Here is a 13,439-nt window from a genome sequence, read left to right on the forward strand (position 1 = left end):
ATATAAACGGCATAAGTTAAATACATTTGCTAAAATAAAACGAAAAGTTTATGCTTTGTCATTGAGGGAAAAAAACGATGTAATCCATTTTAGAATAAGGCTGTAACGTAACAGAATGTGGAAAAAGTCAAGGGGTCAGAATACTTTATAAATGTCATGTTCATCCAACCATGTTCTATTTTGCTAATTGTAGGATGTCTGTAATGCCTCAATATTTCATGTATGCAAAGTGCCAAATCTTTATTTAGTGTATTATAGGGTAAGCACTAGAATAAGCTGCCTCAATATTTGCATTCCTTGGTGAGATCTTTCTGATTATTTGTCAGTATTGTGGAATAATTCTAATGTTAAGGTAAGATGAATGAAAAAGCTGACCCAAGAGCAATGTTTGCCTTTCTTTCGCTCCTATCAATATCGACACACTTAGCGAACATTCTCTTTGCGTGGTGTTTGGCAAATGCATGAACATTGTCGGTCTTTGTAGGAAAGACGCATCGTTAAAAACACTCATAAGCCTTAAATTCCATCGCTGTCAGGAAACCGGGCCAAGGATGTATTCCTCATGGTCTCTACATCATGGGTCTTTATTCTGTAAAACTCAATATATGTAGATCCCAAAAGTGTAAAATAATTGCATGAATATGGAATTGCTCTTAATCTGCTATTCAATCAGTTTTTTACACTACAACCCTACGTCCCTGTTGTATACCTGCTCAAAAGGAGTTGCACAATCTGGTCATGGTATGGTCTAATGATACAAGTCAGGAGGATGTTTATTAGATCGAACCCAAAATCAATATACAGGATTCAGGACAGACAGAAAGAACTGGTGATTTCACATGAACCCGATTCAAGATGTACCCCCTCTCAAATCCTTTTCACTCTTTTCGCAATCAGGACCACTGAGGGGGAAAAGAAACAGCAGCAGCAACAAGATGTGAGCATCAGGATGTTTTATTGTGAATCTGTTTTAGACATCTCTTATTCATAGTCCATGAGGCACTGTTCTACTAGAAGTCATTGTCAGTCATCCAGGTCCAGTGTGTTGAGTTCCTCATCCAGTTCGTCCAGGTCCTCGCCGGTGAAAAGGTTCTCATCCACAGGCACGGGCTCTGCTTCCTTGTCGTCGAGAGTCTCGTCTTCCCCATCGTGCCCGTTCTCCTCCACACCTCCGCAAGCACCGTTCAGCTGGTCATCTGGGAGATGGTGCAAGGCACAGGTTCAGAACATCATCTCCTCAGTCAAAGGCATCAGCATCTGTGCTGTGACCCATGAACGGAATTGTAATGGCAGGTGACGTGGCAAGGGAGTCATTCAACTTTGTGTAAGGGGCACCTGGGATTAGAATGGATCTTTTTGGACTTTTAATATAGCCATTGATTCCTGAAGAATATAACTTAGAAATTCCTCATGGTGGGGTATGACAGTTAGTTCAACTGTCATACCCCATCAAAACCCAAAATATAAGCTTGTTTTACTCAATTGTTTACAATTAAGTTGCTTACAAACACTGTATAGATTAAAGGGGAATCCTCAGTTGAAACAAAGCGTTATCCCTGTCCATTTCGGTAAAAAGCTATGGGATTGGGCTGGAATTCACTCAAATTCATACAGCGCTATGGATGCAAGGACTGACCATCCATGATATCAAAATGATAGTTTTAACCAGGGGTTGGAACCGGTTCAGGGAACAGAACCGAAAACATTTTTCAAGGAACAGAAATGTAACCGGGAACGAAAGTGATCCATATTGTTGCAGGAACAGAACGGTTATTTTAAAAGCATGGAAATAAGTTAACATTATTTTTCGTTCCAGGCATTTATTTCTAGTCCCACAAGCTGAAAATATGTCAGTGTGTGTGCAGGCTCCCTGCCCTTCCCAAGTATAGGGTACTGTACTGATGTTAAAACAGTGATAAGATCGGAGAGGTTTTTATTAGCAAAAGAATGGATTCACTTTTTGAATGTTACCTGACTTCTTATGGCTGGGGGGGCAGTATTGAGTGGCTTGGATGAATAAGGTGCCCAGAGTAAACTGCCTGCTGCTCAGGCCCAGAAGCTAAGATACGCATATTATTAGTAGATTTGGATAGAAAACACTCTGAAGTTTCTAAAAACTGTTTGAATGGTGTCTGAGTATAACAGAACTCATATGGCAGGCAAAAACCTAAGAAAAAAATCCAACCAGGAAGTGGGAAATCTGAGGTTTGTAGGTATTCAAGTCTTTGCCTATCCAAGATAGCGTAAATTTGGTCCGATTGCACTTCCTAAGGCTTCAACTAGATGTCAACAGTCTTTAGAACCTTGTTTCAGGCTTCTACTGTGAAGGGGGAGTGTATAAGAGCTGTTTGACTGGTCTGGCAGAATGCCATGAGCTAAATCATGCTCCTTCTCATTTCGAAAGACAAAGGAATTGTCCGGTTGAAACATTATTGAAAAGTTATGTTAAAACATCCTAAAGATTGATTCTATATACCGTTTGACATGTTTCTACGAACTGTAATATACCCTTTTTTGCATCGTCTGGATTAAGTGCCTGCGCCTCATGAATTTGGATTTGTGAACTAAATGCAAACAAAAAAGGATGTATGTAAATTATGGACTCTATCAAACAAAACAAACATTTATTTTGGAACTGCGATTCCTGGTATAACAGGTGTATTTTTATCAACATTTATGGTGAGTATTTCTGTAAATTGATGTGGCTCTCTGCAAAATCACCGGATGTTTTGTAAGCAAAACATTACTGAACATAACGCACCAATGTAAACTGAGATTTTTGGATATAAATATGAGCTTTATCGAACAAAACATACATGTATTGTGTAACATGAAGTCCTGTGAGTGTCATCTGGTGAAGATCAAAGTTTAATGATTAATTTTCTCTATTTCTGCTTTTTGTGACACCTCTCTTTGGCTGGAAAAATGGCTGTGTTTTTCTGTGACTAGGCGCTGACCTAACATAATCGCATGGTATGCTTTCGTCGTAAAGCCTTTTTGAAATCTGACACTGTGGTAACAAAAAATGTATCTTTAAAATGGTGTATTATACTTGTATGTTTGAGGAATTTTAATTATGATATTTTTGTTGTTTGGATTTGGCGCCCTGCACTTCCACTGGCTGTTGTCAAATCGATCCCGTTAACGGGATTTCAGTCATAAGAAGTTAAGGATTACTATAGGCCTAGTTATCACGTTTCACATTGGATTTATTCATTACAAAAAAAAGGTTAAACATGTTTTTAATTCTGGTGACGCTCTGCACACACAAGTTGTTAGCTAGCTCAAAAGGGCATTCAAAGTCCCTTCATAGAAGCTGCTCCTCCTAGGTATAATTCTGTGGACCCAATTGGGATAATGCATGTCATAACAAGATGCCTAGTGCTTCAAGCCTGCTCTTCAGGCTTCACACTTCTTCTGCCATAGGCTACACTTGTCTGTTCATCACGCATGTGATGCACTAGACGACCAGTTCTTATAGCCTTGAGTCGTACCCTTATCCTACTCTTCCTCTGTTAATCTGGTGATGTAAAGGTTAATCCAGGCCCTGTTGCCTCTAGTTCCACTCCTATTCCCCTGGCGCTATCATTTGTTGACTTCTGTAACCGCAAAAGCCTTAGTTTCATGCATGTTAACATCAGAAGCCTCCTCCCTAAGTTTCTTTTATACACTGCTTTAGCACACTCTGCTAAACCTGATGTCCTAGTCATGTCTGAAACCTGGCTTAGGAAGGCAACCAAAAATTCTGACATTTCCATCCCCAACTACAACATTTTCCACCAAGATAGAACTGCCAAAGGGGGTGGAGTTGCAATCTACTGCAGCGACAGCCTGCAGAGGTATGTCATGCTATCCAGGTCTGTACCCAACAGTTGTAGCTTTTACTTTTAAAACCCCACCTTTCCAGAAATAAGTCTCTCACTGTTGCCGCTTGTTATAGATCCCCCCTCAGCCCCCAACTGTGTCCTGGACACCATATGTGAATTCACTGACATCCGTAATGGGTCCGCGGTCAAACAATCACCCCTCATCACTGTCAAACGCTCCCTAAAACACTTCAGTAAGCAGGCCTTTCTAATCGACCTGGAAGCATATTGCCCTCATTCCGTCAGTAGAGGATGCCTGGTTATTCTTTAAAAGTGCTTTCCTCACCATATTAAATAAGCATGCCCCATTCAAGAACAGATATAGTCCTTCGTTCACCCCAGACCTGCCCTTGACCAGCACAAAAACATCCTGTGGCGTACTGCATTAGCATGAAATAGCCCCTGCGATATGCAACTTTTCTGGGAAGTTAGGAACCAATGTGCACAGGCAGTTTGAAAAAGCTAGCCTTTGCTTTCCTAACAGAAATTTGCATCCTGTAGCACAAACTCCAAAAAGTGCGGGACACTGTAAAGTCCATGGAGAATAAGAACACCTCCTCCCAGCTGCCCACTGCACTGAGGCTAGGAAACAGTCACTACCGATAAATCTACGATAATCGAGAATTTCAATAAGCATTTTTCTACGGCTGGCCATGCTTTCCACCTGGCTATCCCGGTCAACAGCTCTGCACCCCCCACAGCAACTTGCCCAAGCCTCCCCCATTTTTCCGTCACCCAAATCCAGATAGCTGATGTTCTGAAAGAGCTGCAAAATCTGCACCCCTACAAATTAGCTGGGCTAGACAATCTGGACCCTCTCCTTCTAAAATTATCCGCCATAATTGTTGCAACCCCTATTACTAGCCTGTTCAACCTCTTTCGTATCATCGGAGATCCCTAAAGATTGGAAAGCTGCCGCGGTCACCCCCCTCTTCAAAGGGGGTGACACTCTAGACCCAAACAGTTAAAGACCTATATCTATCCTACCCTGTTTTTCTAAAGTCTTCGAAAGCCAAGTTAATAAACAGATTAACGACCACTTTGAACCTTCTCTGCAATGCAATCTGGCTTCATGGGCGCCTCCAGCCACGCTCAAGGTCTTATTAAACAATATAACCGCCATCGACGAGAGACATTACTGTGAAGCTGTATTCATTGACCTGGCCAAGGCTTTCGACTCTGTCAATCACCACATTCTTATCGGCAGACTCAACAGCCTTGGATTCTCAAATGACTGTCTCGCCTGGTTCACCAACTACTTCTCAGACAGAGTTCAGTGTGTCAAATCGGAGGGCCTGTTGTCCGGACCTCTGGCAGTCTCTATGGGAGTTATTATTTTTACAGCTTATTAGCGCACACCTAATATGTTCCGTTCCCCCTGTTGATGTTTATTATATATTAAGGTTGAACCAAAAGATTACATGTAATAAAAATGAAATACGAAATTATGTGAAATTGAACAAAACAATAATGTATGTGGATACTAATATGATGTACAATATTCCATTATGTTTCTATATGATAATAGCATAATATATTTTATATGCCATATACTTTTTTTTTAAACAGTTTGACTAATTAATTGTAATTGACTTAATCATTATGACACACCCCTCACTGCTGTCATTGGTTACACTAACTGCACTGTGGTTCTACATAACCTGGTTTAAGTATTCATTACATTAACCTGAAGAAGGCACAGTGATGCCGAAACACTGGTAAATACCCATTAAATTGCTGGAAGACTACACATGGAGTGCGCAACTTTATTTTGATAGTTTATATTCTCAATGGGGGTGCCGCAGGGTTCAATTCTCGGGCCGACTCTTTTCTCTCATCAATGATGTCTGGGGCGGCAGGGTAGCCTAATGGTTAGAGCGTTGGACTAGGAACCAGAAGGTTGCAAGTTCAAACTCCCGAGTTGACAAGGTACAAATCTGTCGTTCTGCCCCTGAACAGGCAGTTAACCCACTGTTCCTAGGCCGTCATTGAAAATAAGAATTTGTTCTTAACCTCTTGGTGTTAGGGGGCAGTATTTTCATTTTTGGAAGAAAAAAAAATCCAGTTTTAAACGGGATATTTTGTCAGGAAAAGATGCTAGAATATGAATATAATAATATGAATAAAACACTCTAACGTTTCCAAAACTGTAAAGATATTGTGAGTATAACAGAAATGATGTTGCAGGCGAAAGCCTGAGAAAAATCCAATCCGGAAGTGCCCCAGGTTTTGAAAGCGCTGGGTTCCAATGACTCCCTATATGGCTGTGAATGTACCATCAACTAGCTTACGCTTTCTACGTATTCCCCAAGGTGTCTACCGCATTGTGACGTAGTTTTACGCATTTCTGTTGAAGAATAGCCGTATGGGGGCACATTGCGTAAGTGGTCACATGGTGGCTCCGAGAGAGAATCTCACGAAAAGTGCAGAGGTAGCCATTACTCCAATCAGTCCTAGAGAAAAAGGAACTGTCCCGACGGATATATTATCGAATAGATATTAGAAAAACACCTTGAGGATGGATTCTAAACAACATTTTCCATGTTTCTGTCGATATTATGGAGCTAATTTGGAATATTTTTCGGCTTTGTGGTGACCGCAATTTCCGGGCGATTTCTCAGCCAAACGCGAGGAACAAACGGAGCTATTTCGCCTACAAAAATAATATTTTGGGAAAAAATGAACTTTGGCTGTCTACCTGGGAGTCTCGTGAGTGAAAACATCCGAAGTTCATCAAAGGTAAACGATTTAATTTGATTGCTTTTCTGATTTCCGTGACAAGTTTGCCTGCTGCTAGCAAGGCATAATGCTATGCTAGGCTATGATAAACTTACACAAATGCTTGTCTAGCGTTGGCTGTAAAGCATATTTTGAAAATCTGAGATGACAGGGTGATTAACAAAAGGCTAAGCTGTGTTCCAATATATTTCACTTGTGATTTTCATGAATAGGAAGATTTTCTAGGAAGATTTATGTCCGTTGCGTTATGCTAATTAGTTTCAGATGATAATGGTCCCGTTCACGGGCTGGGCGTCACTACAGGTTAACTGACTTGCCTAGATAAATAAAGGTAAAAAAATTAAATAAATAAATGTCGCTCTTGCTGGTGATTGTCTGATCCACCTCTATGCAGACGACACCATTTTGTATACTTCTGGCCCTTCTTTGGACACTTAACTAACCTCCAGATGAGCTTCAATGTCATACAACTCTCCTTCATGGCCTCCCAACTGCTGTTAAATGCAAGCAAAACTAAATGCATGCTCTTCAACCGATCGCTGCCCGCACCCACCTGCCCGTCTAGCATCACTACTCTGGACGGTTCTGACTTAGAATATGTGGACAACTACAAATACCTAGGTGTCTGGATAGGCTGTAAACTCTCCTTCCAGACTCACATTAAACATCTCAAATCCAAAATTAAATCTAGAATCGGCTTCCTATTTCGCAACAAAGCATCCTTCACTCATGCTGCCAAACATACCCTCGCAAAACCGACTATCCTACCAATCCTACAATCTATCACAGTGCCATCCGTTTTGTCACCAAAGCCCCATATACTACCCACCGCTGCAACCTGTATGCTCTCATTGGCAGGCCCTCGCTTCATATTTGTCGCCAAACCCACTGGCTCCAGGTCACCTATAAGTATTCGCTAGGTAAAGCCCCACCTTATCTCAGCTCACTGGTCACTATAGCAGCAGTCACCCGTAGCACACGCTCCAGCAGGTATATTTCAGTGGTCACCCCCAAAGCCAACTCGTCCTTTGGCCGCCTTTCCTTCCAGTTCTCTGCTGCCAATGACTTGAACGAATTGCAAAAATCACTGAAGCTGGAGACATATCTCCCTCTAAATTTAAGCATCAGCTGTCAGAGCAGCTAACCGATCATTGCACCTGTACATAGCCCATCTCTAAATAGCTCACCCAACTACCTAATTTCCATGTTATTTATGTTTTTGCTCCTTTGCAACCCAGTATCTCTACTTGCACATTCATCTTTTGCACATCTATCACTCCAGTGTTGAATTGCTAAATTGTAATTATTTTACCACTATGGCCTATTTATTGCCTTACCTCCCTAATCTTACTCCATTTGCACCCACTGTACATAGATTTTTATATTGTGTTATGACTGTACATTTGTTTATCCAATGTGTAACTATGTGTCGCACTGCTTTGCTCGATCTTGGCCAGATCGCAGTTGTAAATGAGAACTTGTTCTCAACTGGCCTACCTGGTTAAAACCTTTTGATACTACCCATCCCGGGTCCGGGAGCGTAATCATCAACTGACACTAATCGACAGAAACATGGCAAACGTTGTTTAAAAACAACCCTCAAGGTGTTTTTCAAATATCTATTCGATAATATATCCATCGGGACTGGTGGCTTCTTAGTAGGATAGAGAGAAACAATTGCCGCATTTGTCCTTTACTCACAAAACACTGAAAGACTTCAGCTGACCACTGACGCAATGTTGACGTTCAGGCTCATTTTTCAAAATAAAAGCCTGAAACATGCTTTGGGGCTGTTTTTCTGCAAAGGGACCAGGACGACTGATCCGTGTAAAGGAAAGAATGAATGGGGCCATGTAATCGTGAGATTTTGAGTGAAAACCTCATTCCATCAGCAAGGGCATTGAAGATGAAACATGGCTGGGTCTTTCAGCATGACAATGATCCCAAACACACCGCCCGGGCAACGAAGGAGTGGCTTCGTAAGAAGCATTTCAAGGTCCTGGAGTGGCCTAGCCAGTCTCCAGATCTCAACCCCATAGAAAATCTTTGGAGGGAGTTGAACATCCGTGTTGCCCAGCAACAGCCCCAAAACATCACTGCTCTAGAGGAGATCTGCATGGAGGAATGGGCCAAAATACCAGCAACAGTGTGTGAAAACCTTGTGAAGACTTACAGAAAACGTTTGACCTCTGTCATTGCCAACAAAGGGTATATAACAAAGTATTGAGATAAACTTTTGTTATTGACCAAATACTTATTTTCCACCATAATTTGCAAATAAATACATTAAAAATCCTACAATGTGATTTTCTGGATTTTTTTTTCTCATTTTGTCTGTCATAGTTGAAGTGTACCTATGATAAAATTACAGGCCTCGCTCATCTTTTTAAGTGGGAGAACTTGCACAATTGGTGGCTGACTAAATACTTTTTTGCCCCACTGTATGTCCAAATAGCCACTTGTTGGTATCGTGTACAGCCGTGTTCATCCATCTTCATGAGGTGCGAGCACTTCATCCAGACAAAAACTCGAAAAGTTCCGTTATAGTCCTTTAGAAACATGTCAAACGATGTATGGAATCAATCGTTAGAATGTTAACATAAAACATAAATGATGTTCCAACCAGAGAATTCCTATGTCTGAAGAAAAGCACTGGAACGAGAGGTGACTCTCGTCGGGAGCGCGCGTCATGAGACCAAAGCTCTCTGCCAGACCACTGACTCAGAGGTCTCATGAGCCCCTCCTTTATTAGTAGAATCCTCAAACCAGTTTCTAAAGACGGTTGACATCTAGTGGAAGCCCTAGGAAGTGCAACCTCATCCATATTTCAATGTGTATTCGGTCAGCCAAGCTTTGAAAAACTACAAACCTCAGATGTCCCACTTCCTGGTTGGATTTTTCTCAGGTTTTCACCTGCCATATGTGCTGTTATACTCACAGACATCATTCAAACGGTTTTAGAAACTTCAGAGTGTTTTCAATCCAATACTAATAATAATATGCATATATTAGCATCTGGGACAGAGTAGAGGCAGTTCACTCTGGGCACGCTATTCATCCAGAAGTGAAAATGCTGCCCCCTATCCCAAAAAGGTTAAATAAAGGTGAAAATTATATATAATAATATAAATGTAAACTAGCTTGCCTGCTCAATCCACACTGATTGGTGAAGTAATTTAATATTTATTTAAAGTTAATTTAAAGCTCAAATGAAAAAAAAAGAAGAAAAAAAAAAGGGGAAAAATACTTGAGACTATATAAAAACAGTTACTTTTTTGGGGGTTGAACCGATTCAGAACTCTTTTGCTGGTCTATTTTGTGGCTTCTGTTCAAAATGGAACGACTGGGGGAAAAAAAATCAGTTCCAATCCCGGTTTTAACCATGTTTTACTTTGTTTACAAACATTGGAGTAAGACAAGCTTATATTTTGGATTCTGACAGGGTATGATAGTTGATCTAAGCTCATGAGGCATTTATAAGTATTATTCTTCAGAAGTCAATGGGTACATATCATTAATTTATAAATCCAAAAGTGGATGTACCAACTTCAGATTGTCCCTTTAAAACTATAATTTTGATCAAAAGGATGGTCAGTCGTTGTATCATTAGGTATGTCTGCGAATTTGAGTTTATCAGCTGTTTACAGAAACAAGTCTCTCGGATTGCCCCTTTAAAGGCTGAGGGCCAATTATTTGATCGAAAGAGGTTTAAAGACAGGCATGTTATGGAAAACACATTGGGATAGAAATAAATGCTTTGAAAAAAAGAGATCAAGGATGATGTGGCTTCCATTAATTTTATTGGCAGAATAATTTCAAACACTCACCATTCGTTTCCTTTGTTGGCTTTGATTTGGCTGTGAATCTGTCGACTGCAGCAACAGTTATTCCGGTGTTGTCAACTTCCTTTGGAACAAACCTGGCTAGATCAACATCCTGGAACTCGTGAACATATTCAACCTGTGGGGGGGGGGGGTGCCCATTATCAATGTCATACATATGTATCACTTCATGATAATTAAATATGGTGTAGCACCTACACACTTTAAGGTACTTCAGTAAAGATTTCCTGAGTATCCCCAGAGATGCATACCTATTGAAAAATGTGTTTATCAGGCTTACCTCAACGTCATCATTGTCCTCAACATATTTTATGTCATCAGCCTCCTCATCGTCATCATCAGCCAGATCAGGACAGAACTCAAATACTTGACGGCCGCTTACCTACACAACAAAAACAACTCATTTTAGTATTAAAATGTTTTCCACTTATCTGTAAGATGTGATACGGCAATCAAAATACATGATTATTTCAAGCTTTAGCAACATCCTCTGATAGAAAACAAAATCAAAGCTCACCCCAAAGGACCTGCCAGCTTTGAAATCAGCCTTCTTTTTCTCCATGTCTTGCTCTGCCTTGGCCACTTTTTCTTGCCTTTTCCTCTTTTTCCAGGCCAAGAAGGTCTCCAGAGTTATCCTGGTGACATTTGGTCCTAGGGCAGATCGCTGACAGACAAAGTCATTTTTTTGTAACATTTCTTAATCTCAGCACTGTTATTGAAGTTAGATGTTTTATATGTTGATCACTGAGTGATCTCAAACATTATAACAGAGTTGACAGACAGTCCTGGCATCCATAGCTCTTTATGTATTTCAGAGTGGATAAAGTAGCAGGGCTGCCGATTGAAACAAACATTGTGGCTTGAAGAGTAATATGGGCTAAATAATAATAAGACAAATCTCAAGTAGGAACATGAATTTTAGTGAAAGTGGTCAAATCTACCTCATTCTCTATCAACTCTTCCATTGAGATTTCATCTTCCTTTTCATCCTTCTTCTGGTCTTTCTTGAGCACAAACCCAGCAGGCAATGCATGGCGGTACATACAAGTGTCAGCTCCACTAGGACATACCCAAAACCAACCATATTTGTTGTTTTCAATGGCATCAAGGAAATGCTTGCAAACCTACAAGATGATAAAAGCAGAAGTAAGTCTATAGCATTCAGAAAGTATTCAGACCTTGACTTTTTCCACATTTTGTTACGTTACAGCCCTATTAAACATTTTTTTTGTTTAAACTCAATCTATACACAAATTGCAAATTGATTGAAAATAAACTGAAATATCACATTTACATAAGTATTCAGACCCTTTACTCAGTACTTTGTTGAAGCACCTTCGGCAGCGATTACAGCCTCTAGTCTTCTTGGGTATGACGCTACAAGCTTTGCCTGTATTTGGGGAATTTGTCCTATTCTTCACTGCAGATCATCATCTCAGGTTGGATGGGGAGCATCGCCGCACAGCTATTTTCAAGTCTCTCCAGAGATGTTCGATCGGGTTCAAATCCGGACTCTGGCTGGGCCACTCAAGGTTATTCAGACGTGTCCCGAGGCCACTCGTCTTGGCTGTGTGCTTAGGGTTGATGTCTTGTTGGAAGGTGAACCTTCAGCCCAGTCAGAGGTCCTGAGCGCTCTGGAGCAGGTTTTCATCAAGGACCTCTCTGTACTTTGCTCCGTTCATCTTTGCCTCGATCCTGACTAGTCTCCCAGTCCCTGCCGCTGACAAACATCCCGACAGCATGGTGCTGCCACCCCCGCGCTTCACCGTAGGGATGGTGCCACGTATCCTCCAGATTTTATGCTTGGCATTCAGACCAAAAGAGTTCAATCTGGTTTCATCAGACCAGAGAATCTTGTTTCTCATGTTTCTCTCACAATTCCTTCGACCTCATGGCTTGGTTTTTGCTCTGACATGCATCGTCAACTGTGGGACCTTAGACAGGTGTGTGCCTTTCCAAATCATATCCAATCAATTACATTTACCACAGGTGGACTCCAATCAAGTTGTAGAATCATGTTAAGGATGATCAATGGAAACCGGATGCACCCAAGCTCCATTTCAAGTCTCATAGCAAAGAGTCTGAAAACCTATGTAAAATTGAAAAAACAGTATTCACTTTGATATTATGGGGTATTGAATGTAGATTGAGGAGGATTTGTTTTTTTTGTTTTTTAAATCCATTTTAGAATAAGGCTGTAACATAAAATGTGGAAAAAGGGAAGAGGTCTGAACATTTGCTGAATGCACTGTATTGATGAATCTTAGCTTTTAGAGTGATGTGCCAAAACATACAATTTGAGTTTTTGAGCTTTGAGCTTTTTTCTTTTCAGCTTCTCCGTGCTTCTGGTTCACAACCTCCTCCAACTTCTTCTCATCCCAATTATCCATGGTGTCTATACAAAACAGGATAAATAGTCAGCTCTACAAAACCCAGCAGAGATATCAGCTGTTTATTCACTGCTGACAACACTAATGATTAGAAGACACTAACCTTTCTCAAGCTCGTCATCTCTCTTGTCAACGTAGAGGCTCCGTTTTTCACACTTCCTCTCGAGTGTCAAATCGTGGGAGAACTTGCACTTGTCTCCTTTGGTGCATTGGCCTTGCTTGAAGAAGGCACAGAGAACTGACTTTGGGTCCACCCCTGCAGAATTAAGAGGAAAATGTAACAAGTACTGTATGTTTCTTCTTGCGCTCATTACCTCAGGGTCTTTCCTGCCACTGTTGCCAGATGGGTGGATTGAATAGTATAATTACAAATGTTTTTCTTATTCTCTTTTGTTATTGTAACCCAACAGAGGGTAACAATAATGGGTAATGATTTAAATTATGTACAGTACCAGTCAAAAGTTTGGGTTTTGCTTTACTTTTACAATTTGAACAGAAAAGACATCAAAACTATGAACACATGGAATCATGTAGTAACTAAAAAAAAAAAGTGTTAAATCAAAATATATTTTATAAACTTTAGATTCTTCAAAGCAGCCGCC

At 40.7% G+C, this 13,439-nt stretch overlaps 1 protein-coding gene across 1 annotated transcript in view; it reads right to left on the reverse strand.

Annotated features, from left to right (window-relative positions):
* Positions 1 to 938: 938 nt before the first annotated feature.
* LOC112228052 (zinc finger CCCH domain-containing protein 15) overlaps positions 939 to 13,439 on the reverse strand; it is a 31,020-nt gene continuing 18,519 nt past the window's right edge. Inside the window, exons 4-10 of the mRNA XM_024393199.2 lie at positions 12,941 to 13,093; positions 12,742 to 12,842; positions 11,389 to 11,571; positions 10,965 to 11,111; positions 10,728 to 10,829; positions 10,433 to 10,565; positions 939 to 1,196 (exon numbers count right to left, since the gene is read on the reverse strand). Coding sequence (XP_024248967.1) covers positions 1,024 to 1,196; positions 10,433 to 10,565; positions 10,728 to 10,829; positions 10,965 to 11,111; positions 11,389 to 11,571; positions 12,742 to 12,842; positions 12,941 to 13,093 — 992 coding nt within the window. The 3' untranslated portion in view covers positions 939 to 1,023. The remainder of the gene's footprint in view (positions 1,197 to 10,432; positions 10,566 to 10,727; positions 10,830 to 10,964; positions 11,112 to 11,388; positions 11,572 to 12,741; positions 12,843 to 12,940; positions 13,094 to 13,439) is intronic.

The sequence above is a fragment of the Oncorhynchus tshawytscha genome, linkage group LG29 (assembly GCF_018296145.1).
Source record: "Oncorhynchus tshawytscha isolate Ot180627B linkage group LG29, Otsh_v2.0, whole genome shotgun sequence".
Lineage (NCBI taxonomy): Eukaryota > Metazoa > Chordata > Actinopteri > Salmoniformes > Salmonidae > Oncorhynchus > Oncorhynchus tshawytscha.